At 39.3% G+C, this 23483-nt stretch overlaps 1 protein-coding gene across 7 annotated transcripts in view; it reads right to left on the bottom strand.

The window, feature by feature from the left end:
• PRDM5 (PR/SET domain 5) overlaps positions 1-23483 on the bottom strand; it is a 186687-nt gene that overhangs the window by 4949 nt on the left and 158255 nt on the right. For 4 of the 7 annotated variants that reach the window (XM_070609212.1, XM_070609210.1, XM_070609213.1 and 1 more), the window contains one exon: positions 10140-10244. In XM_070609212.1, the coding sequence (XP_070465313.1) occupies positions 10140-10244 (105 nt within the window). Of the gene's footprint in view, positions 1-10139; positions 10245-22719; positions 22867-23483 lie in introns of those variants that run through there. The other 3 variants (XR_011537227.1, XM_070609215.1, XM_070609214.1) reach the window with 3 other exon arrangements.

Below are 23483 nucleotides of genomic sequence, written 5' to 3'. Positions count from 1 at the left end.
TCCCTCTCCACCCTAAACTTGAAGTTCGGATGTCAGTACCTGTTCTTTAGGCCCCTTCCCCATTCACTAGGTATGTTCTCCTCCAGTGATCTTAACCACATTCATGCCTTTTGCACCATTTATATGGAGATCTCCTCCACATGTCTCTCTCTTTTATAGTCCTCTCTTCTCATCTCCACAGTGGACTACCTAACTGACCACTCAGATAGCTCACTGGTACTCCAAATTTAATATGTCTAAAATTGAACTAAGAATCTTTGTCTCCCAAATCTAATTCTCAAAAAAAGTTCCGCCATCCACTTGGCACCTGCTGCAAATCTGGCAGTCAGCTTGGACCCAATGTGTCCCTCATCCCCACTTCACCTAATCAATTACCACTTCTTCCTTCTATACATTTCTCAAAGACGTGTGTCTCCATCTCCACTGTCATGTACGACCTGAGTGAAAACACTATCTGCCTAGACCAATGCTTCTCTATCAATACGAAAATGTTCAGCAAGCACTTATTACTTGTATTTTTTTATTTTGAGGAAGATCAGCCCTGAGCTGACATCTGTGCCCATCTTCCTCTTTTTTATATGTGGGACACCTGCCACAGCGTGGCTTGATAAGTGGTGGACAGGGCCACACCCTGGATCCGAACTGGTGAACCCCAGGCTGCTGAAGTGGAGCACGTGAACCTAACTGCTACGCCACTGGGCTGGCCCCTATTATTTGTATTTTTAAATAAAATATACCAAATGTGTTAATGTATTTATATATTATATTAAAGACAGATAAACAAAATTTTAAGAGAATATGAAGAAGATGGAATAATATTTTTGTGTTAATAATACTGACTTCATATTTTCACTAGGCAATATTTTTTTCATTTTTTTAAGTTTTTTTTTACCTGGGCTAACAACTGTTGCCAATCTTTTTTTTTTTCTGCTTTATCTCTCCAAACCCCCCTGTACATAGTTGTATATCTTAGTTGCAGGTCCTTCCAGTTGTGGGATGTGGGACGCCGCCTCAACGTGGCCTGATGAGCGGTGCCATGTCTATGCCCAGAATCCAAACCCTGGGCCGCTGCAGCAGAGCGCGCAAACTTAACCACTCAGCCACGGAGCCGGCCCCGCAATATTTTAAGATAGATATTTAGAGTCAGTCACCTTTAACAAAAATATTGGCAAATATATATTTCAAGTGTATTCTTGATAACGACCGTTTTTTGGCATACTACTTTCCAGATACTACGGTGTCATTTTTTATCTCAAATTATCACTGACTGGTAGTATTAACTCTGCCATTTTCTTTTTGTTACCTTGTGTCTGTGTTATTAATATTATTTTCAATCTGTGGTTTCTGTACAGGCCTCTTTTAAGCCACTTGTACAGGATTACTTTATTTAAGAACAGATAACAGAATCATGTCTCCACTTAACTGAGAACACATAAAATGCAGTCCTAACGGTGTGCTGAAAACAGACCAGTGACTTGGGATTGTCAGCCAATGTCAGCACCATGGAAGTGCCACGCTTCCCTCAGGTCACATTTAGTTCTATCCATCACAAGAGACCAGCTGACAACAGCCAAGTGAGGGCAGCAAAGTCAAGCCCTCTATTCAATGATAATAAAGTTTAATTTGGTTCTTATTTTTTAAACACACAATAAGCAGGAATCAAAGCTGTAATCTCTCCGTCCCACATCCCAATGATGTGTTGTACTCCTCTTGGGACGTGCAGCTCCTCACTCTGGAAACCAAAGCTAGCTTCCGAGGTTCTCAGATGGGGGTGGTACAATTTCCCCTCCCTGCAGGAAATGTTTGGAAGTCTGGGGGTGCTACTTGCATTTTGTATGGGGGCATGCATGCAAATACCCTGTCATGTGTGGGACAATCTCACATAATGCCAAAAGGGTCCAGTTGATAAATATTATCTAAATCTCCCTGTATTCATCCTCACTCCCTCTGTCCATGTTCCACACAGTGGTTTGAAGGATTTGTTAAAAATAGAAATGTCATATTGTTACCTAAGATTCTTCCATGGATCCTTACTCTTTTTAGGGTAACTCACTGAGTTCTGGACAAACTCATCAGCTTTCCTGCAGACTCCTGCATACCACGGTCTTCTTGCCTCAGCACTTCCCCACTTTGCTTCATCTAGCTTCCGCCTGCTCTTTCCTCAGGGAAGCCCACCTGATCTGTCTGCCAGGAGAAATCTTCTGTTAAATGCTCACATAGCAGCCTTTACTTTGCCTTCATAACACTTACCTCCAGTGTAATTAATTATGTGTGACGTTTTCTAATGTATGTCTCCTCACAAGTCTTAGGAAGATGAGGGCAAGAGTAGTCATTCCATAAACACTTGTTGAATTAGAGAAAGAATGAAAGGTAGACGGATGATTGCTAGGTGGATAAAATCCCCATGAGTAATGTAAGTACCCCAAAGGCTGTGGAATAACTCAGGGGAAATCAAAGATGTCTACATAGATTATTTTTAAAGAACTCTAAGTTGTTTTTATAAGTATAAATTAAAGTTTGTGATCATAAATAAATAGAATTAAAATTCATCCCCCATTTTCTATTTCCCTGGCCCCTTCTATAAACCCCACATAAAAATGAACAACAGATATCAAATTCTTCAATGGCTTCCCATTGAAACTAGATTCAAAATAAACTCCTTAATGTGGCTGAAAGGCCACCAATTTGCTTTCCAACTTTACCCTGTGCCCCTTTCTCTCTCTCTCTGTGCTCCAGCCTCACCTGTCTTCTTACTTGCCCTAAATCCCCTGGCTCTTTCCCACCTACAGGCCTTGATTTATGCTGTTCCCTGAGCGTGGACTGCTCTTTTCCGCTTGGCTAACCCCTCATCCTTCAGGTTACTTACAGTCTCTCTCTCAGAGAATTCTTCTCTACTACTCTTTCACTCTACTCACTTTTTTCCTTTCCCAGTCTTTATCATAAAATGCAACTAGATATTTATTCCTCTTCATTTGTTTAAGGTCTATACTCCACAAGAACATGAGCTCTATGAGGGGAGGGGACATGGCATCTTGCTCCCTGTTTTATTTCCGGGTCTGGCAGAGGAACTAGGTTCAAGGGCTAACATCAGCTTTCACTATGTGCCAAGAACCACTCCTGGCAATTTCTAAGCATTAGTGTATTTAATCCTCATAACCACCGTTTTAAGTAGATATTAGTACTATTATCCCTATTTTATAGAAAGAAACTGACACATACACTTCTATGTCTCAACCAGTTTGCCCAAGGTCACTGAACCAGGAACTGGTTTCCAGGATTTAAATCCAGGAAGCCTGGGTTCAGAGTCTATACCACCCTCTCAAGGACCAACTATCACTAAAGGCTCTAAATTCAAACAGAGATATGTGAGCTGACCATACTCTTTCCACTTGCCTGGCTGATACCATATATAACAAATAAAAAGCTTTTTGAAAAAATAAAGGAGGTTCTCAGACAGTTCAGCTCACCAGTGTGCTGTGAGGGATACAAAGTGTAAATCCACTGACGTGGTCACCACGGGAAAACTGCAGCAGCAGATGGAGGAGAAATGGAAGGGAAGCTGAGCAAGATGCTGAAGTCATTGACAATGGCTCTGAATTAAGGAGACCTAGAAGCTCCACACAGGAGATGGCATGGGAACAATTCAACACATTGTCGAATGGGGGCCAGCAGAGAGGATTCAATGTCAGCAGAGAGTAGCTGATGTCACAGTTGTGAAGCTGACGACCTAGACATTAAAAGCTACATTTTCATGAACTTAAATGCAGTCATTAAGAGACGTCAAATTGATGCTCTGAATAAATCAGGCAAATGCAAGGACATTTGTAGCCATTTTAAAAATAGGAGAGAGCAAGAAAAAGTTCAAATAGTGCCACAAGGATGCTTCCTTTTCTTTCCTTCTACCCGTGAGTCTCATCCAACCCTTTGACCTACTTCAACTTAGTATTAATTCACATGATAAAGAATGGGAAGATATTTATTCTTACTGTAGGCTGGAGGTAAAACTGATTTTGTTTTAAAATAAATGAAGCAACATTTTTACCATAAAGCATCTTGAGAGACAAGAATTAGAATTCTATACAAATATTTTCAGCTAACAAATATTTATCACATACAATGTGCCTATCACTTAAGTGAAGAACAAATAGTTTTAGAGAGAAATATTTGCAATGCTATGAATTTAGTGCTTAGAGAAGCACAGAGGGGAGCACAATCAACTCTGCCTGGATGCTTGGGTCTATCCGTCCTAAGGTCGGGAAGGACATTCCAGGGAGAGAGAAAAAGGTGGGCAAAAGGCAGAGGTGTGAAGAGCCATGCTCACGTGGGGAAGCACAAACAGTTCACTAAGGCTGAAGAACAGATGCCATTAGATAAATATCTTGAAAAAGAAACTAGAGTTGAAGGCTGGAGTCAAATCCTGGAGATCATGATGACCAAAATGAGAAACTGGAAGTATATTCTGCAAGTGGTGGGAATTCGTCAAAGGATTCTGAACAGAGACTGAAACAAAAATATCATTTAGTCAGCAAGCTAGAGAGTATGAAACTGGAGTCAGGGAGGCCAATAGTGGTGTTCCACTCCAAGCCAGAAAGGATCCGGATGTACACAAAGACAGTGGGCATTAACTCATTTATTCATTCCTTTAAAAATATTCATTGAATGCTTCTTATATGCCAGGCATTTTTCTAGGCCTGGGGATAGAGCAATGAATAATAAAGGAAAAATTCTTTTGTCATAAAGCTTATAATAGATGAAAAATGATTATGCAAACAAATACATAATATTTCAGGTGGATATAAGCACCATGATGAAGAACAGGGAGTGAGGTTTAAGAAAGTAATGGAAATAAGAGGGAAAGTAATTTGAGCAGAGAACGGAAAGAAGCGCAGGAGCAGGCCATAAAGACATCTGACAAGGGTGTTTCAGGCCAGGGAAACAGCACATACAGAGACCTATTCATAGGAGTACATTTAGTGTGCCCGAAGAACAGCAAGGAAGCCATGTGGCCAGAGCGAGCTGGAGGGTGGCGGTGAAGTCAGGGAGGTTGGGGCAGGGAGGTGGGGTGTAGATCATGTGGGGACTTTCAGACCATGGTAAAACTTCGATTTTTCACTCTAAAGGAGATTAACAGTCATTGAAGGGTTTGAGTAAATGAGTATAATACATATTATGTATATATCTGACTTAGGTTCTAGACAGATCACTCTGGGTGACAAGTTTAGGACAGACTGTTGGGAGCAAAACAGAAGGAGAGAAATCAATTAAGAAGCTACTCCACTATTCTAGGAGACTAAGATGGTAGCTGTCGAGATGTGAGAAGTGTTCAGACTCTCAATTTATTTTCAATGTAGAGCCAATCAGATCTGCTACTGGATTAGATGTGAGAAGTGAGGGAAAGAGAAGAGCGAAAGTGACAGTGGGAATTAAGAGAAGGCAATAGGCTTGAGAAATATACAGAAGCGAAAAGTGTTGGGAATTGCTGGACTGAGAGGAAGTTGCATGGGTTTGAACCCTAGAATCCCGACTTGGCCAGTTCTAAGTGGTGGATGATAGGCAAGTCACTCAACCTCAGTGAGCCTCAGTTGCTTCACGTAGGTGGAAATATCACCTATATATTTCCAGGCTGTAGTGAACATCAGAGAGAATATACACAAACTGTGGATCACTGTGTCTTTCCCACAATAGAAGCTCAACCAGATGATGCTATTGGTCATGGCTTAGAGAAAAAGAGGTGCTTGGCATGGGGCTCAGATCTTCGGTTTGGGTTATTTGAAGACGGTGGAGTCCTCAGAGAGATGAGTAGTTGAAGGGAACATTTTGAGCGATAGAGAAGGCTGGGGAGCATGATTTCAGTTTGGAATATAGGAGAAGTGCCTTATATGCAGCTCAAAATATCTCCCTAGAGTTCAGAAAAGAGATCTATGCACAAGAAAAAAAGATTTGGAAGTTGTCGCCACATAGATAGAAGCTAAAGATACTTAGAGGTCAATAGGTATGGCATCCTAGGGGAGTGCACAGCATGGGACAACAGCGCCTAAGGGGTTAGAGTACTGTTGATGAGTGAAGCGGCACTTGAGAAAAACTGTAAAGAAGTGAGATAGATAGATAACAGTTTTTTCTTTACAAATTTACTGAAATACCACTCAAGTGCCACTCAAATGTCGTGTGTGTGTGTGTGCGTGTGCATACAGACATATATATATCTCAGACAATGGGAACAAGAGATGAAGAGGACTTTCTAGGCAGAGGAAATAGAGCATGCAAGCCACAGGGAACACGGTACTTAGATGTGAAATAGCATCACTGTTTCAGGAAACTCTAAATGTTAGTACAAACGAAATGCAGAGTACTGACAGACAAGAGATTATTAAGTCATAAAATAATGAGAATTGACAAAGACTAGAATAACTTTTCAGTCAAGTAGGAAGGTGGATTTTATCCTATAGGTTGTGAGAAGTTACCATAGAGAAGCACATGATTGAGTTTACATTGAAAAAGTGACACAGGTACATTACCACTGACCCCACAGAAATAAAAAGAATTATAAGAGAATACTATGAACTATATGCCAACAAATTAGATAATCTGGATGAAAAGGACAAATTTCTAGAAACACAAATTATCAAAACTGTATTTATGAAGAAAAAGAAAAACCTGAGTGATCTATAACTAGAGATTGAATCAAATAAAAAACCTCCCAACAAAGAAAAGTTCAGAATCAAACGGGTTCACTGATGAATTCTACCAAACATGTAAAAAAGAATTAATACTAATCCTTTCTAACTCTCCCAAAACATAGAAGAGGCGGGAACACTACCTAACTCATTCTGTGAGGCCTGCACTACCCTAATACCAAAGCCAGATAAAGACATTACAAGGAAAGAAAACTGTAGACCAATATCTTTCATGAATATAAATGCAAAAAAATCTTCAAATAAGCAAAAAAGAAAACAAAACAAAACATCCCTAACAAGCCAAATTAAAAGGATTATAAGCCATGACTAAGTGGGATTTATCCCAGGACTGGAAATGGTAGTTCAACATAAGAAAATTAAACAATGTAATACACCATGTTCATAGAACAAAAGGACAAAAAAACACAAAACATGATCATCTCAATTGACAGAGAAAAGCATGTGACAAAATCCAACACCTTGGCTTGATAAAAATACTCATAAAACTAGGATAAAAGGGAACTTTCTCAACATAACAAAGGGCATTCATGAAAAACCCATAGCTAACATCATATTCAATGGTGAAAGACTGAAAAATAACGCAAAAGTATGGAGCCCTACTTCACACCATATACAGAAAATGAACTCAAAATGGATCAAAGACCTAAATGTAAGAGTTAAAACTATAAAACACTTAGATAAAAACATATGGGTAAATCTTCATAACATTAAATTTGGCAATGGATTCTTAGATATGACCTCAAAAGCATGAGGAGAAAAAGAAAAAAATACATTGAAATGTTTTGTGCATCAAAGAGTATTATCAAGAAAGTGAAGAGAGCCCACTGAGTGAGAGAAAATATTTGCATATCATACATCTGAGAAAGGTCTAGTATCCAGAATATATAAAGAAACTCTTACCCTCAACAACAAAAAGACAAACAACACAATTTTAAAATAGACAAAGGACTTGAATAGACATTTCTCCAAAGAAGATACACAAATGGCCAACAAATAAGTACGTGGAAAGATGCTCAGTTTCATTAATCCTTTAGGAAATGTAAATCAAAACCACAGTGAGATACCACATCACATCCACCTAGATGACTATAATTTTAAAAAATGGAAAATAACAAGTCAACAAGGACGTGCTGCATTGCTGAGGGGAATACAGAATGGCGCAGCTACTGTGAAAAACAGTATGGCAGTTCCTCAAAAAGTCAAACACAGAATCATCATATGACACAGCATTCCACTCCAAGGTATATATCCAAAAGAATTGAAAACAGGTACTCAGATACTTGTATACACATTTTTGTTACAGCACTATTCACAATAGTAGAAACAACTCTAATGTTCATCAGTGGATGAAAGGATAAACAATCGTGGTATATACATACCACAGAATATCATTCAGCCATAAAAAAGAATGATGTACTGACACAGGTACAATGTAGATGAACCTTGAAAACATTATGCTAAGTGAAAGCCAGTCACAAAAGGTCACATATTGTATGAATCATTTATATGAGATATCCAGAATAACTAAATCTATAGAAATGAAAGCAGATTAGTGGTTGCCAGGGTCCGGGAAGAATAGAGAATAATTGTTTAACAGGTAATGGGTGTGAAATTTTATTTTGGGATGATAAAAATATTCTGGAAGCAGACAGAGGTGATGGTTGCAGAACATTGTCAAGGAACTTAACGCCGCTGTTTACTTTAAAATGGTTAATCTTTTGTGAATTTCAACTCAATTAAAAAAAACCCACCTTGCCAGCCTAGAGAACATATACATTGGAGATTGGATGTAAGGGTCCAGGCTATGCACTTCTAGTGAGAATGGAAACTGAGAGGAAGTCATGGATTTGAGAACTATTCAGAAGGAGACCGACTGGAAGAGGAGTGAGAAAGGATGACTTCTCTCTGGTATGAGTAGGTTAAGAAGGAAAAGATTTTGGAGCAAAGACAGCCAGTTCTCTACTGAGCAGGCTGCATTTCAGGGAAGTTTGAGAGGCATTAAACTTGGATCTCTATCTGCAGACCAGCCTGGGCTGCAGATAAGGATCAGAGAGTTTTGAACATATGATAGAAGTAAATGGGATAGAGGCAGAGAGAAAAAACCAGGCTTGGAACGTCATAGTTTTAAAAAAGTAACATCATGGTCCAGTTTATCTAGGAAGAAGTCAACAAAAACATTTAGCATAAATTAAAGTCAGGTCGAAGGTGACAGCGGGCAGATGTCCATACACAGTTAATATTGTATTTTTATCTCCCATCAGTCATTTGTGTAGTTGTACAATTAAATAATCTAAATAGGTTTTGCCTTTATGAAAATACTCCAATAAAAGCACCAATAAATCAAACCAATTGAAATGATTAAGCTGGAGCTGGACCTCTAGTTCAGGATAGAGCTCTAGAAGTGTACATTTCTTTCTCTACAAGAAGTTCTTTCCTTAAATAAGTTCACTGTTGATAAAAGTGTTTGATGAGTAGGCCCACTGGGAGAACATTGTTGCCTTAACTCTAAAACACAGTTTCATGGAAGGACAAGGAAGACATCTTGTGTTTGTGAGTTTCCTTTCATATGGACTGCTTACCTCAGGTCTTGTCCATTGGGATACACCATTGGGAATCAGTACTCAAGTTTCTCACATTTAAAGAGAATTCTGTACTGTGCAACTTCACACAATACAACTTTGATGTTTCTTCTTACATTGAGCTATATTAATATTCTTTTTGCTATTTTTGTGTTAGAAGTAAGCTTCCAAGTGTTTTCCTTAACACCTGTGTCAATTTTCTGTCAATTGTCAATCTTACACAGGAGAATGGTGACACTGTTCATTGAGAAACGAAGTTTTTTCCCTAAATTAATCAATGCTCAGATTAATTTTACTGACAATGGTAGGATTTTTTCCTTTCATAAATAAGGTAAACAACTATGTTGATAATTTCCTTTCAATTCAAATGTCATAAGTAGAAAATCTACACAATTAGCAATAGTGTTATTTAAACAAAGGATTTTACGCATGTTTTAGAAATTCATTATTTGGCTTTAACAAAATAAATCACATCTATGAACAGTTAAATCTCTGCTTTAACTGTCATTAACCTGTCAAAAGACTTGGGCAGACACATGAAAGCTGCCTTGAATCATCATGCATTTATACTTGGAAGAACAACTCAATTGCATTAAAACAGGATGTAAGTATATCTTAAAGAAAATCAGAATTTATTTGCTGCCAATAAACCAGAATGAATAAAATTACAACAATGTGTTACATGGATTATGCAATCAAAAGGTATAAACAGCACAAGACTAACAGACACAGACCAGTGCTGCAAAACACACATTCATACATACACACACACATGCACAGGTGCACAAACACACACGTGCGCACAGACACACACCACTCCTGTTATTGGAGTACACTAGGAAGAGAAAAGAGAAGCCAAACTCACATCACATTGGAAAGGCTTTTCTCCGGTGTGCGTCCTCTTGTGCTCATCCAGGCCTCGCTTCTGGCTGAAGGCCTTGCTGCACTCTGAGCACTTGTATGGCTTCTCCTGCAGTCAGAGAAAAGAGACATGATGAATTCGAGTGAATGGGTATGTGGGGTATTTTATCTAGTTCTGCAGGATGCTGCAGCAAATTCACAGGGGTGCTGTGAGTTATTTTAAATTTTCAGGGGAAAACAGTGACACTCCCAATATCTGTAGGACAGTCTGAAAACTACCAGCTCAAGGTAGTCCACACTTCCAACATTAGATTATGGTACATTTCTTCCCATGAGGTCCTATCTTGGCAAAGCTGGATTCTGAATGATTGCCTGCTCTAGCTACTTAATGAACTGAACGCTCAGGTTGCTTTTGGTCCTAGGGAGCCATAAAAATTTAGTGAGATATTAATGGCATTATGGACCAAGGAAGTTTGGGACCCCTAATCTAGATGGTGCAAATTATTAACTGTCTCAGAAGGATTCCCAGGAACGAAAACTTCAGAACCAAATTTTCAACAGATTTTGGGTGGTAAGTTTAAAAAGCTAGAGCTGAAGTGTGATTTAAGTATTTTCATTTCTATTGTCCACTTCTCTTTTCCTAAGTAGGATGTTCTTTTATAAAATCTAAATTACTTTTTAAAATGAGGCAATTTTTTTTATCGTTGGTTACAGACACTTAAGAAAACGAAATATCTACCATAAGAAAAGAAAAAAATGTCCAAATTCCTTAGCCATCTTTGATACCAAGAACTTATGGCACCATCTTTTTAGCTTGGAATGAATTGTAAAATAAGTCAATTAACATTGTTCCCTTAAAACAGCTGGCCAGTTACGAAATAGCGTATCAATAAAAAGATTTGTTTAAAGGAAAGTTGCAATGAGTTCTTTTTTAAATATATCTTCAAAAATATTGTTATAAACACTTATTTGGATTGAGGTAGTATATATAAACGTTTTTAATTTCATGTTAGATAGACAAGTTCTATTTATATTTTCTTAGTATTTAAAAGAATATTAAAATTTTTAGACATACAAAACAATACGAAAATAACCAAAGAGAAGTACGTGTGCCCACCAGCTGCCTTAAGAAATCGAACATTACCAGTACAGATGTACCTCTCAATGCACCCACCACTCGACAGGTGCAGCACCCTCCCACCTCCGCAGAGATGACCACTGCCCTGGATGTGGGACTTACCGTCCCCCTGCCTTTCTCTACATTGTTACTGCATATGTATGGAAGGATCTCTAAGCAGACACAGTATTATTTTGCCTTTTAAAATTATGTAAACAGTATTATACTGTATGTATTCTTTGTGAGTTCTTTTCGAATTAGTTTTGCTCAGCATCATCTTTATGAGTGTCTAGTCCCCTTCTCCATTTTGTGAACACACGTAGCTCCTACTCATTCCTTTTAACGCTGTACAGTATCACACTCAATGGCTATACCATAATTTGCTTATATACATTCTCCAGTGATGGACAGTTAAGTGTTTTCCAATTGTTCACTCTTACAAACAATGTTGCTCTGAGCATTCTTGTACACGTACACTTGAGCACAGATGAGTATAATCCCCTACCGCACGTATACCTAGAAGTGGGACGGCAGCTTCGACTTTTCTAGGAATGGTCACACAGCTCTACAAAGTGAATAAACCATTTTACACTCCAATATCCAGTGGATTCTTGTAATTCTATCACTGTATTTTACAAATTTTGAGACTCTCATTAGGTACATGATGAGTGTATTTAAGTTTAAAACTATTATGTGCCTGGAAAATAGGACTTTTTGTCATTTCAAAGCGACCTTCTTTATCTGTAATAATCCTTTTTAGCTTAAAATTATTTTGGTCCTAATACAGCTATAAAAGCTTTTTAAAAACAGTATTTGCTGGGGGGTGGGGGAATTGGGGAGACGTTGGTCAAAAGGTACAAATTTGCAGTTAGAAGATGAATAAGTTCTGGGGATCTAACGCACAGCACTGTGATCATAGTTAACAATCCTGCAGTATATTCTTCAATGTTGCTAAGAGACTAGATCTTAAATATTCTCACCACAAAAAATAAATGATAATTACTTGACATGATGGAGGTGTTGGCTAACACTGTGTGGGGCAATCATATTCAATTTACAAATGTATCAAATCAACATATTACATAGTGTAAACTTATACAATGTTATATGTCAATTTGATCTCAATTTTTAAAAAGAGGTCAAAAAATAAACAAAATAAAATTATTAGTTGCCTGGTATATCGATCGTTTTAATTTCAAATAGTCTATATCCTGAGGTATGAGCAGCATCTCTTGGTTAACCACACACATCTGGGTTTTTTTAACCCAAACATACCACTTTTTTTGAGACATCAAGTTGCACTTCTTAATATTTATTGACATTTATTATATTGTTATAACAGAATAAAATTTTTATCATTTATTTATTAATAATATATTTTAATATATTTCTAACATTTTATTTTACCCATTGCTTTGATCTTGCTTGTTTCCTAAGTTTTTACCCCCAATACTTTGCATGTTTTGAACATTTTCCCCCTGTACCATTACAGAAGTTATGAACTCTATTTCTATCCTTTTAGCAATTATCCTTAAAGTTTTTGACCATGTACATTTAACACAATCTAAAGTTCATCTATGTTTTCCCTTCTACTGAGTAATACATCCTGTAGAATGCTCCTGCCTTACACATTATATGTAGCAGTATTTTACTTGTATCTTGATTTTTAATGCCCAGTATGGAATCATTATTATTTTACATAATCAGTGTGGTTTACCTTTACACATGTCTAACAATTTCTTTACTTTTCATGCTTTCTTACATATCTGACCTTCCAAGGATCTGTTGATGGTAAATTCTGTTTTTATTTAACTGAAAATGACTTTGTCTAAAGTCTACAAATCCAATTAGATATATAATAGACTCTATTCTTCACGTCTCTTAAGCTCTCTTAACCATTTCCACCTCTTTGTATTGCACTTTATGTAATTTCTTTAGGATCAATTGATTAATTCTCTTCAGCTATGAATAACCTGCTACTTAATATGATCATTTGAGTTTTTAATTTCCATTATCACATTTTTAATTTCTAGAAGTTGGGTTTTTTTTTATTCTTTTCCATTGTGCTTAATTTTTTGATATAATCTTAGTTTTTAGTCATGTTGCTTATGCCCATTTAAAAATATTCTAGGCATTTATATAATTTTCTTCATTTGATAAATCATTACCTTAAGTTTTTTGAAAGTCTAGTTCTGCTATTTGCGGTTTCTCCTGTCTCCTGCTCATGGCTTTTGTTTCCATGCCTGTTTCTGGAATCTGGAATCAAGAGCTCATATTTGGTGGTCTTTATCTGTTAAAACCCTGTGACCCCTGGGTTGAGGGTAAGTCCCTCCAGAGAGCCTTTGTGTTTGCTTCTGCCAGGCACTCTGGGATGCCATCAATCAAAGACCATTTTAAGTTTATTTCTTGCCTTAGGTTTTTCTGGTCAGGCAAGTATTTTACGTCTGAACTCCAAACACACTTGAGGGAAGGACTGTGGTTGCAAAGTCTAAAGAGAACTCTCTTCCTAGCCAGCAATTATTCCCAGACAGTTAAATGTCCCAAGCGAGCATCTCTGTTTGCCAAAGGTAGATTACTTCCAGTCCCTGATTTCATTTTGAGGATAGCCCTTCGATGGTCCCAGTGTTATGGTGGGATGTGCTTTCCATCTAGCCCTATAACCTGAGTCCAGAGCTTGTCTCTTTTTCCGTCACCTTTAAAAACCAAGTCTTGGGGGGGGCTGGCCCCGCGACCGAGTGGTTAAGTTCACATGCTCCGCTGCAGGTGGCCCAGTGTTTCGTTGGTTCGAATCCTGGGTGCGGACATGGCACTGCTCATCAAACCACGCTGAGGCAGTGTCCCACATGCCACAACTAGAAGGACTCACACCGGAGAATATACAACTATGCACCAGGGGGCTTTGGGGAGAAAAAGGAAAAAATAAAATCTTCAAAAAAACCCAAAAAACAAAAAACAAGTCTTGGAGTTGGCCCTGTGGCCAAGTGGTTAAATTTGTGTGCTCCACTTCAGTGGCCCAGGGTTTCACCCGTTGGGATCCTGGGCAGTACGTGGAGATTCTGGTGGTACATAAGGGCTTTGTAGTTATCATAAGAGGTTCAGAAACCCAAATGTGTATTATGCATTGGCTTGCATTAAATAAATAATGTCTGATACACACATACATTCACCAACTCACATACTGAGATTTTTCAAATGTTTACAGATACTATTGGTGATTAATTCAATATATTTCATTTACTAACTTCACTCAAACTATATTCCCTTCACTTATTTATATTCTCCTATAAAAGTCACTAAAAATACAACAATCATTGTGTGTTTCTACGTGTGTTGGCAGGAAAGTGAAGGGTGAAATTTATAAAGTTAGAAAGGTCGCTCCACTTCAAAAAGTTCCAGAAGCACAGTCAGAAAGGGACTCATTTGATGAAGTAGTGCTATATTTGCCTGCATCCCCTCTTCTCTACCAGAGCCATTTGAAGCCAGGGATTCCCCCGGGGTTTTGCTCCAAGACAAGCTCACAGAGGACTCCACATCACAATTCTACGTCAGTCTAGAAAGAAAGGTTCTCTGAGCCCTAAGCCGTGGTGAAGCGCAGCAAGAAGAAACTGCCTTCAAATGTCTGTCTGCCTCCTGCATCCCCAGATCTCACACAGTCTACACTGTTCCTGAAGATATCACAAGGAAGGATAGAATACAGATATTGGTCAGAGTGCCTTACGGCACTCCTTGGAAGGCCCTTTAAGGCCCACCCTGGAAGGTATTCCAATTTACAGTGGACGGGGCCAAAGCCGGGGTAACTGCTGCTCCAGGAAACAGCTTTTACCCGAGGCAGAGCCAGGAGGTCACAGGGCACTCGTCCCCAATTTAAGAAAACCAAATGAACTGAAATAAGAGGAAATGAACGAATTTTCTTTCTCAGAAAGGAAACCCTCAACCCCCTTCCTTACTAATTTCTTCCCATTACTCCTAATCAGTCATGTTAAAGAAATACCACCCCTCACATGGTAAACACACCGTGGCAGAGAGTAAGCTGAGTGGTAAGGGGTATGCTATTACAAAGACACCTACACCTCTTCCTGTCCCTTTCTCCGACAATTGTGAAAAAATCTTTGCTGCCTCTAGCACATTCCTGAGCACACTTAGCCCTAACTTCCCAGTCCAGAAGAATCCATGCTTGTGCGCAACGGTGCAAGAGAACTTTAGTGTTTAATCTTCACTGCCTGCCCTTACCATAAGCTTCACCGAGGATGACGGTTTTTAAGGAATTACATAGTGGTTGATACAGCAAGGGACATGTGACAAAGAAAGCTCAGGAGGCCATAATAGGCTCTGACTTCTTACTGTCAGGTTAGGCGGCGGAGCTGAGGTGGAGCTATCTGCTACCTTCCAAGGTCACATAGGATACAATCGGCAGGCTGGTGTGGCTGGAGTGTGTCAGCAAGTCTGCATACTGCCGGACTTCCAAACCCCATCACCCCACCCCCACAAAGAACTCACACACCATCATCATTTTACCATTAATCATATCCTAACTCCCTTAATTCTCTTCCTCTATCTTTCCCTCCATCACAAAATCTTTAATATGGACACAAAATCTGATTCAATAAAGCATTATTGAAATTATTTATAACACTGTTTCAGAGTGGAATATGTAGTATACATTACACATTTTAACTCATTAGCTGGCTCTAACTAGAGACAAAATGATTAGGTTCTTGCTTAATTCTGTTCCTGAATGATTACATAGTTTAACTGACAAACAGCTTGTCCTTTGTCATCATAACTGGGGAACCATTACTAAATGGAGGCAATCTATTTGTCGGTTACACTGTGTAATCTATCAACAGCAGAGTTCATCAGCGGTCTAATCAGTCCAGCTCTAATCAGACGGCATTTGGTAGAATTCATTCAGATGGTCGGGTTTCTAGAGCTCTACGCCCTGCACCTTGTGATGGAGCTTTTAATAAAAAGTCCTATTTTTATGCAATTAATGCCCATCTATATAAACGAACAGTAACTTCAAATGTTATATTTTTTGCCAGAAAAAACTGAAATAATAAATCTCAGCATCATTTGAGAGGGCTCTGTAGAAACAAAGTCACATTTTTTATAAATCTTGGAGGGATCTGAATGCTGAAGTTCTTTGAAATAGAAATCTATTGGAGGCTTCTGATTAGTTTAGCTAAGGACTGCTTGCCAGGAGGTAAAGAAGCATGCCCCCCATCACGCAGACGACCAAGGACAAGGACGGATCATGGGTAGATTAACTACACACCCCAGGTACATAATCCGAAGATTCCCTATGGTGGTTTTCATGTTAAGCCACGACCAAACAGAAACAGAAAATATAACAAATGAGTTTCTTCCCCTGTAGTCAGGGGTCAAGGTAAACGGTGTCAGGAAGTCACAGAATGATGGTCAATAAATGTTCTTTCATAACAATGGTAGCCTGACCCCAATAAAATTAAGAAAGAAAAAGTAGTCAGCAATTGAAAGAAACCAGGCAGACTAGCGTGCGTGGTGCGGACTGTCAGAGCCTGCAGGATTGTGAAGATACAGAAACACGGTTTGCTTATGAGAAGGTTCAACTTGTGACTGAAACACTGGCTTGAGTGGTTCTAACTTACATGAATGCACTTTATGGACAAACCTTTTCCCGATTTGTCTTGCTCAAAGCTGTAACAAGGCCAGAATGTCTGGCCTGGTAATGAAATAACTTCCATGTGAGCAGCTTGGATATCAAACACAGTTTGAGAGAAGGAACTCACCAAAGAGGAATCAGATACAGAACAAGTCTCTGACTCTCTCACATACACACACAAAAGTGTGTTAGGATGTAAAAGTCATGTTTTGTTCCAAATTAATTTCATTTGATTACTTTTTCTAAAGTATTTCATAGCTATTAACATTTGCCCTATTCATCAAAAAAAGATGGCTTTTGCTGGATGATCGTTTTTTATTTCTAAATTCAAAAGAAAATCTTAAAAACCTCATGAGGCAGAGATTCCGTATGAATTTCCTAAATATGAAATTTCTAAATAAACAGAAATTTTATGAATTTCCAGTTTCCCATTTTCTCAGGGCTACAGCGGTGGTTCCTCCTGTTGGACACACTACAAACTTTGGCAGAGATGAAATGGGCAACTTGTAACTAAAAGGGCTGCATTATATTTTTAAAGGATTTGAGCAAAGTCATTTAACCTTCAAACATTTCCATCTGCAAAATGTCTCACTAATTTCCAAAGAGGAATACGGAGGCTCAGGTGTAAGGAAAGATCACATACAGACAGTCTCAGACTCTTTCCAGCCTGCACCCTGGCAAGACCCATTTGCCAAAGCTTCCTTAGACAAGGCACAGAGCAGCCTAAACCCTCCACTGTGGCCCAGAGCAGAGTTTCTCAACCTCAGCACTACTGCTATTTAGGGCCAGATAACTCTCTGTTTTGGGGAGCTGCCCTGTGCACGCACTAGATGTCAGCAGCATACCCCGCTCCCCCACTAAGTTGTGATGACTCAAAATATCTCCAGACACTGCCCAATGTCCCCTGAGGAGTCAAATTCCAGAAGCACAGTACACAAGAATGCTGCTCCAACTATCTGTAGCCACAGATCCCATTTCCCCCAATGTGTTGCTAACTGATCCTTTTGTAAAATACAATAAAAATGAATTACTAAGAAAAACGATCATGCACTTAGATGCGCAGCAAGGCCAAAATGCTACAAAAGTTCTAAACGCTTCCTCACAATTTCTGTCATTATCTCATCACAGACCAGAAACAAAAACGTCTGCCGGCTGGTACTGTTCTTTGAGCCACACTCTGAACAGCACTGGTCTAGAATAAAAATGTCTTTGATCACAGGATGTCCGTGATTCAATTTTATCATCATCTAGGTGAACAAGTTCTATAATACACCTTATATAAAGGATACTTACGACAGAATTACACCTAAATCTTGAGTTAAATATTATTTTAATATTATATATAAATATTCCAAGTGTTCTGGTTGGGGGTAGTGGGGAGGTTATAGACAGAAGAACTGATACTTGCTAAACCTAGGTGAGGGTACACAGAGATTCATTAGCCTATTCTGCTTCGGTAGGTTTGAAATTTTCCATATAAAAAGTTCAAAGAAATTTTTTAAAAATTGTTTTCATGTTATTCTAAAACTTAAAATATCCCCATTCTCTTTCTGCTTCAAAGATCTTATCCTTTTTTAGGGAAACCATTTCTGATATGAGGAAGGTGGATTGTGTAATCGGTCTCAGAAACTAGAAACACTGTCTCAGAAATGCCCGCTCAGAGATGACTCAGGACTCCAGTGACTGGCCCTGCTGTCAGCCCCAAAAACGCAGCCTGGTGAGCAGCGGATTCCCAAAACCCAGCTCCTCTCTCTCCCAACCCAGCAGGCCCGCGCTGTTCACTCAGATGAGTGTCCAGAGCAGGGGCTTTCTTGTGCTCCTGTATAACGGGGTCATCTGTTTAATTGAGTCAGCATCTGTACCTCACATGGCACCTCACATGATAGATCCTCCGAGAATAAAAGAGAGCTCCAGGCAGCATCCTGAGGTGGCCCTGACCACTGACCAGAGGTCAGCCTTGACATGTGCTCCTCAGTGTGGCAGAGACTGTGAAGCCCATGCAATGTTTCCAGATTTTTTCATGTTCCTAGGAGCCAGCCAGTTCTCTTAGTAAGACTGGCTTTGTGACCAAAAGATGACTACCTGGTTCTATAAAACATCCAATTTGCAACAGACCTGCAGGTGGAATTAGAGGAGGGTTTGTGAGCGTGGCCGCCCGGGTTGCCATTACACACAGCTAAGGGGACAGATCTACAGCCCACAGGACAGCACGCCATATATCTAACAGTTCCTCTTAACGGCCCCGTTTCTGAAAGTGCATGTGCCACCAGCTGCACACCATCAAAATGTACCGAGTTTCCCTCTAACAAGGAGCCTTGCCTAGAAAACTTCTTTTACAGATGTTTATAGCTTTTGTGGCTCTTTACTCACAGTCTTATTTTTATAGCTGATGTGATCTTTCAACATATGACAAAACATACCCATGGCCTAGTAAACAATGCACCTAAAAATTATAACTCTTAGGGAGGCCGACAGAAAGCTAGGGGAATATTTAAGGCAGGTTTCTACATAACACTTCCATAATTGGTTTTACATTGTAGCTAATGGAAAACACACTTTCTATAAACTGGAAAATGAATTGCACAATTCACATACAGAAAACTAAAAATAAGCACAGCAAATAGCATATAATTTTTATATTAAAGTATTGTATACAGACTTTAAATAGAAACAAGAAGATGCTCGGCCCCTTTATAATTAACCCACTCTTGAGGCCCACAGAATAATGTGTAGAAGAGAAACGGCTGGAAGACAGTCCTGCCACTTGCACAGAGGGGGCGAAGTGCTTGTCTGGCATCAAGCAAGCACAGAATCTCCCAAACTAGCTCAAAAACTTCGTTTTCCTGGGGCTACAGGGGTGACTCAAACTGGTCCATTGGGAAGAGTCAGGTAAACTGACCAAACCAAACTTTCCTTCATATTCTCCTAATCTCTAGCCCAGTGGATTTCACTCCTGCCTGCACATCTGAATCACTGGGGAATGTTTCTGAAAATACTGATGTTGGGGCCAGCCCAGTGGCATAGTGGTTAAGTCCACACGCTCTGCTTCAGCAACCCAGGCTTCGTGGGTTTGGATCCTGGTCACTGAGCTGCACACCATGCTTATCAAGCCATGCTATGGTGGCATCCCACATATAAAAAAAGAGAGAAAGATGGGCATGGATGTTAGCTCAGCAACAATTTTCCTCAAGTAAAAAGAGGAAGATTGGTAATGGATGCTAGCTCCAGGACAATCTTTCTCACTAAGAAAATAAATAAATTAAAATATTGATGCCTGGGTCCCACCCCAGAGAGTCTGATTTAACTGGTCTGGGCTCCCAAGATTCTAATGCGCAACCAGGAACGAGAACTTCTGATCTGTCCACCATCCTCTCAAGCAACAGTTGTAATAATAATACTAATTACAACAACAGCGACAATAACTTCTATTTCTCCTCCTCCTATTCCTTTACGTCCACGGTACTACTGCACGTGCTAACAGACTGTCTACTTTGTACTGGCTGGCAAAGTGCTAGAAACTTTTAAGGATTTTTTTTTTCCATTTAATTGTTAAGCAATGCTGCAAATTTGGTATGGTTATTCTCACTTTGCAGATGGAGAAACATAAATTGAAAAATATGACCAAGGTTACAAACTCAGTAGAGAAGGCAGACCTCAAAATAAGGCACTCTTACTCCAAGGCCTGTGTCGGAAGTTACTTTGTGGCTTCCTACCCACCCCAACACCTTCCCTTTTCTCCGAGGTTCCTGCTGGCACAACCCTGACTCCGGGCACATACCTTCCACCTGGTCAAGCACCCTGGAAGAGGAGACCCCCAGCTCAGTCCCAAGAGGGAATCCTGATCAGGCCGATAAGCCTTGGCTCCCAAACCTGCCTGCACATGGAATCACCTGGGAGCTTCGAAAACACCTGATGCTGGTGACTCACCCCCCCCCCCGCCCCCCCCCGCCCAGAGAATGCGATTTCACCACTTTGGGGTGTGGCTGGGGTCTTAGCATTTTTCAAAGATCCCCAGGTGATTCTAATATACAGACCTGTTTTGGAACCACTGGGCTCAGCCAGTGATGGCAATTGCATTTCCTTTGCAGTGATGGGTTTAGATTAGAGCACGTGACATGACTATGGTTACTGAGAAGAGAAAGTAAGTCTATGGGGATTCTGGAAGAGGATTCTTCTGCCTGTTGAGGCAGACCATGTACAGAGGACGCGTGAGCTGCTGCAGGCAAGTGGTGAGCATATGAGGAGCTGACTCAGGACGGCAGGAGAGATGAGAGGAACCTGGCCATGGAAGACATTGTTGAGATACTGCATTAACCAACCATGGGATGGCTCTACCTCTGAAATTCTTATTATGTGACAATAAATATCATCACGTAAGCCCCTTTTAATTAGGCTTCCAGTCACTTAGGCATGAAAGCATTCTACTGTCTCTATCTTCCCAGTCATCACACTATATTCCAATGGCTTATTCTAGCGAAAGAAAATATCTCTAGCTACAATGGAAGCATAACACCAGGACGATGAATCAAAAACCCAAAGTCAGTGGCTGGCTATTAAAACGATCATGTATATCACAGCCTAAGCACCCCACTCAAAAATAGGAATGAGTGCTCTTTTGGACAGCAGCTTTTTTCTTAAGACGCATAAAGGGAGTTAAAAAGGAGCTGAAAATATATTTGCTGATAAGAATTCTGAGAACAGTGAGAATTGTGCATTGTAAAGAATGTTCTTTCTAATTCTTAGAAGAAAAGGAAGGCTGGTTAAGTGAAAGAGTGTTATTATTTAAATTATCTAAAGGAAAACTACTTCCCTGCATAATAACTAATTGTTTAGATATTTTTTTCTCAAAAATCTTAACAAAAGAAGACTAATTGTATGAACAGGAAAATTTTATAATAAGGAAAACATTATGCTCACCATCTTAAAAAAATGAGAAATCAAACTTTGAAACATAAATGTAAATTATAATGAAAATAGAAGGGAAATAAATATGATCAAAATTATAGAGAATATAAGGACAAGATAAAAACATATATATACGCACAGACATATATATAGCGTCCAAGGCAAAAATGTGGAGTTTCAAATAATAATCGGAATGGAAGCCAATTAGGGAAACAAATCGTCTGAGTTTGTGAAAGCACAGGTTGCTAATGCAACTGCCTTATTCTCTTGTCATATACCGTCTTCAACATTTTTGTTTGTTGTATCCTAAAAACTTGCTAATGAAAATCAAAGTAAGTCTTACAAGTTTAAGACAGCCTAAACTTCTTTTGTATGTTCCAGGGAGCTTTATTTACCAACGGAATGTTCTTGAAAAATCTGTAGTCTCAGACACAGTAAACCACCACCCAAGGCACTGAGGAAGAAAAATATTAATTACTTCCTCTAAAAAGGTCCATTCCTAGACTTGAACTAGTACTTTAAGCTTACAAACCAATTGATTTAAATGTTTCAAGTTCTATTTACAAGCGAGCTGACAGCAGTCAAGATAATTCCCACAATTAGATGATGACGTAATTGAAGGTAAATTCAGGAGCAAGTCTCCATGGGTATTGAGCAGGACATTGCGTCAGGAACTGTGGGAAACACAGCAAGGCTTAAGACGTGGCTCTTATCCTAAAGAAGAGTCCAACAGATTTGAAAAGCAAAGACAGGGCAGATGGAGTCAGGGTATACTTCTTCACCAACCTTAGCTTTCACGGCTGCACAATTTGAAAAATAATATGTGGCACATACCAAATATCCCTGTCGATTTAGGGGGCATTATATAGCGGTACAAAGAAGGATGTGAAAGGAGAACTCAATATAGTCACAGACTCTTACATGTAGAAGGCAGATCCAATCAGTCCACAGGGAATTGATTTAATTCAACTTGTCTACTTCCAAAAATAACAAGCATGCTTCCTGACATATGTGATGGTGGCAAGCGTAATCCATCTTTGAATAAAACCATAAAGTTTATTCGGAGGTCTGTAGGAGAAAGGAATTATGGAAATGTAAAGCCTTAGAAAAGGGATATCTAATTCTAAAGAAATAACATACTTATCCCATTACACAATTTTGAAAATAATAAGAACATAGCAGAAAGGTGCTATCACATGTGCAACTAATTCAGCCACGGCCAATGGAGCATTCACTTCAGCCAAGTTCATGTCAACAGGTGAAACACAACCATCATGGAGCGGGCAGAAGTCAGAGGAAACCGTATCATCAACATAAATTACATCTCTGCATCAACACACTGCACAGATGGCAGGGAGCTAGTAGCATAAACCTGCCCTCTTCAGACCTCAAACATGCTGGAAAAAAACATCCTGTCTATTTGCACAGGTGAGGATTCCACGCACAGTTGTCCTGGCAGAGATCTTGCTAGATCTGAATGTGCTCAAGTCATAGAATGTTTGACAAAAGGTCAGTCAGCATAAAAGGTTAAAAATAAGAAGATGACACAACAGGATTACTGTAATAAATGGGGACATTTTTGTTTTCCAGATTTGAATATCATTAACCTCTTTTAATCCCAAAGGTAACTGCAGAATATTATTTTTATTCATAAAATTAGCATCTTCACTCTTTACCCCTTTCAT

Source organism: Equus przewalskii, chromosome 2, assembly GCF_037783145.1.
Source record: "Equus przewalskii isolate Varuska chromosome 2, EquPr2, whole genome shotgun sequence".
In the NCBI taxonomy this organism is placed as follows: domain Eukaryota; kingdom Metazoa; phylum Chordata; class Mammalia; order Perissodactyla; family Equidae; genus Equus; species Equus przewalskii.
Note: the sequence above shows the minus strand (reverse complement) of the source record. Positions and strands in the feature narration are given on the sequence as shown.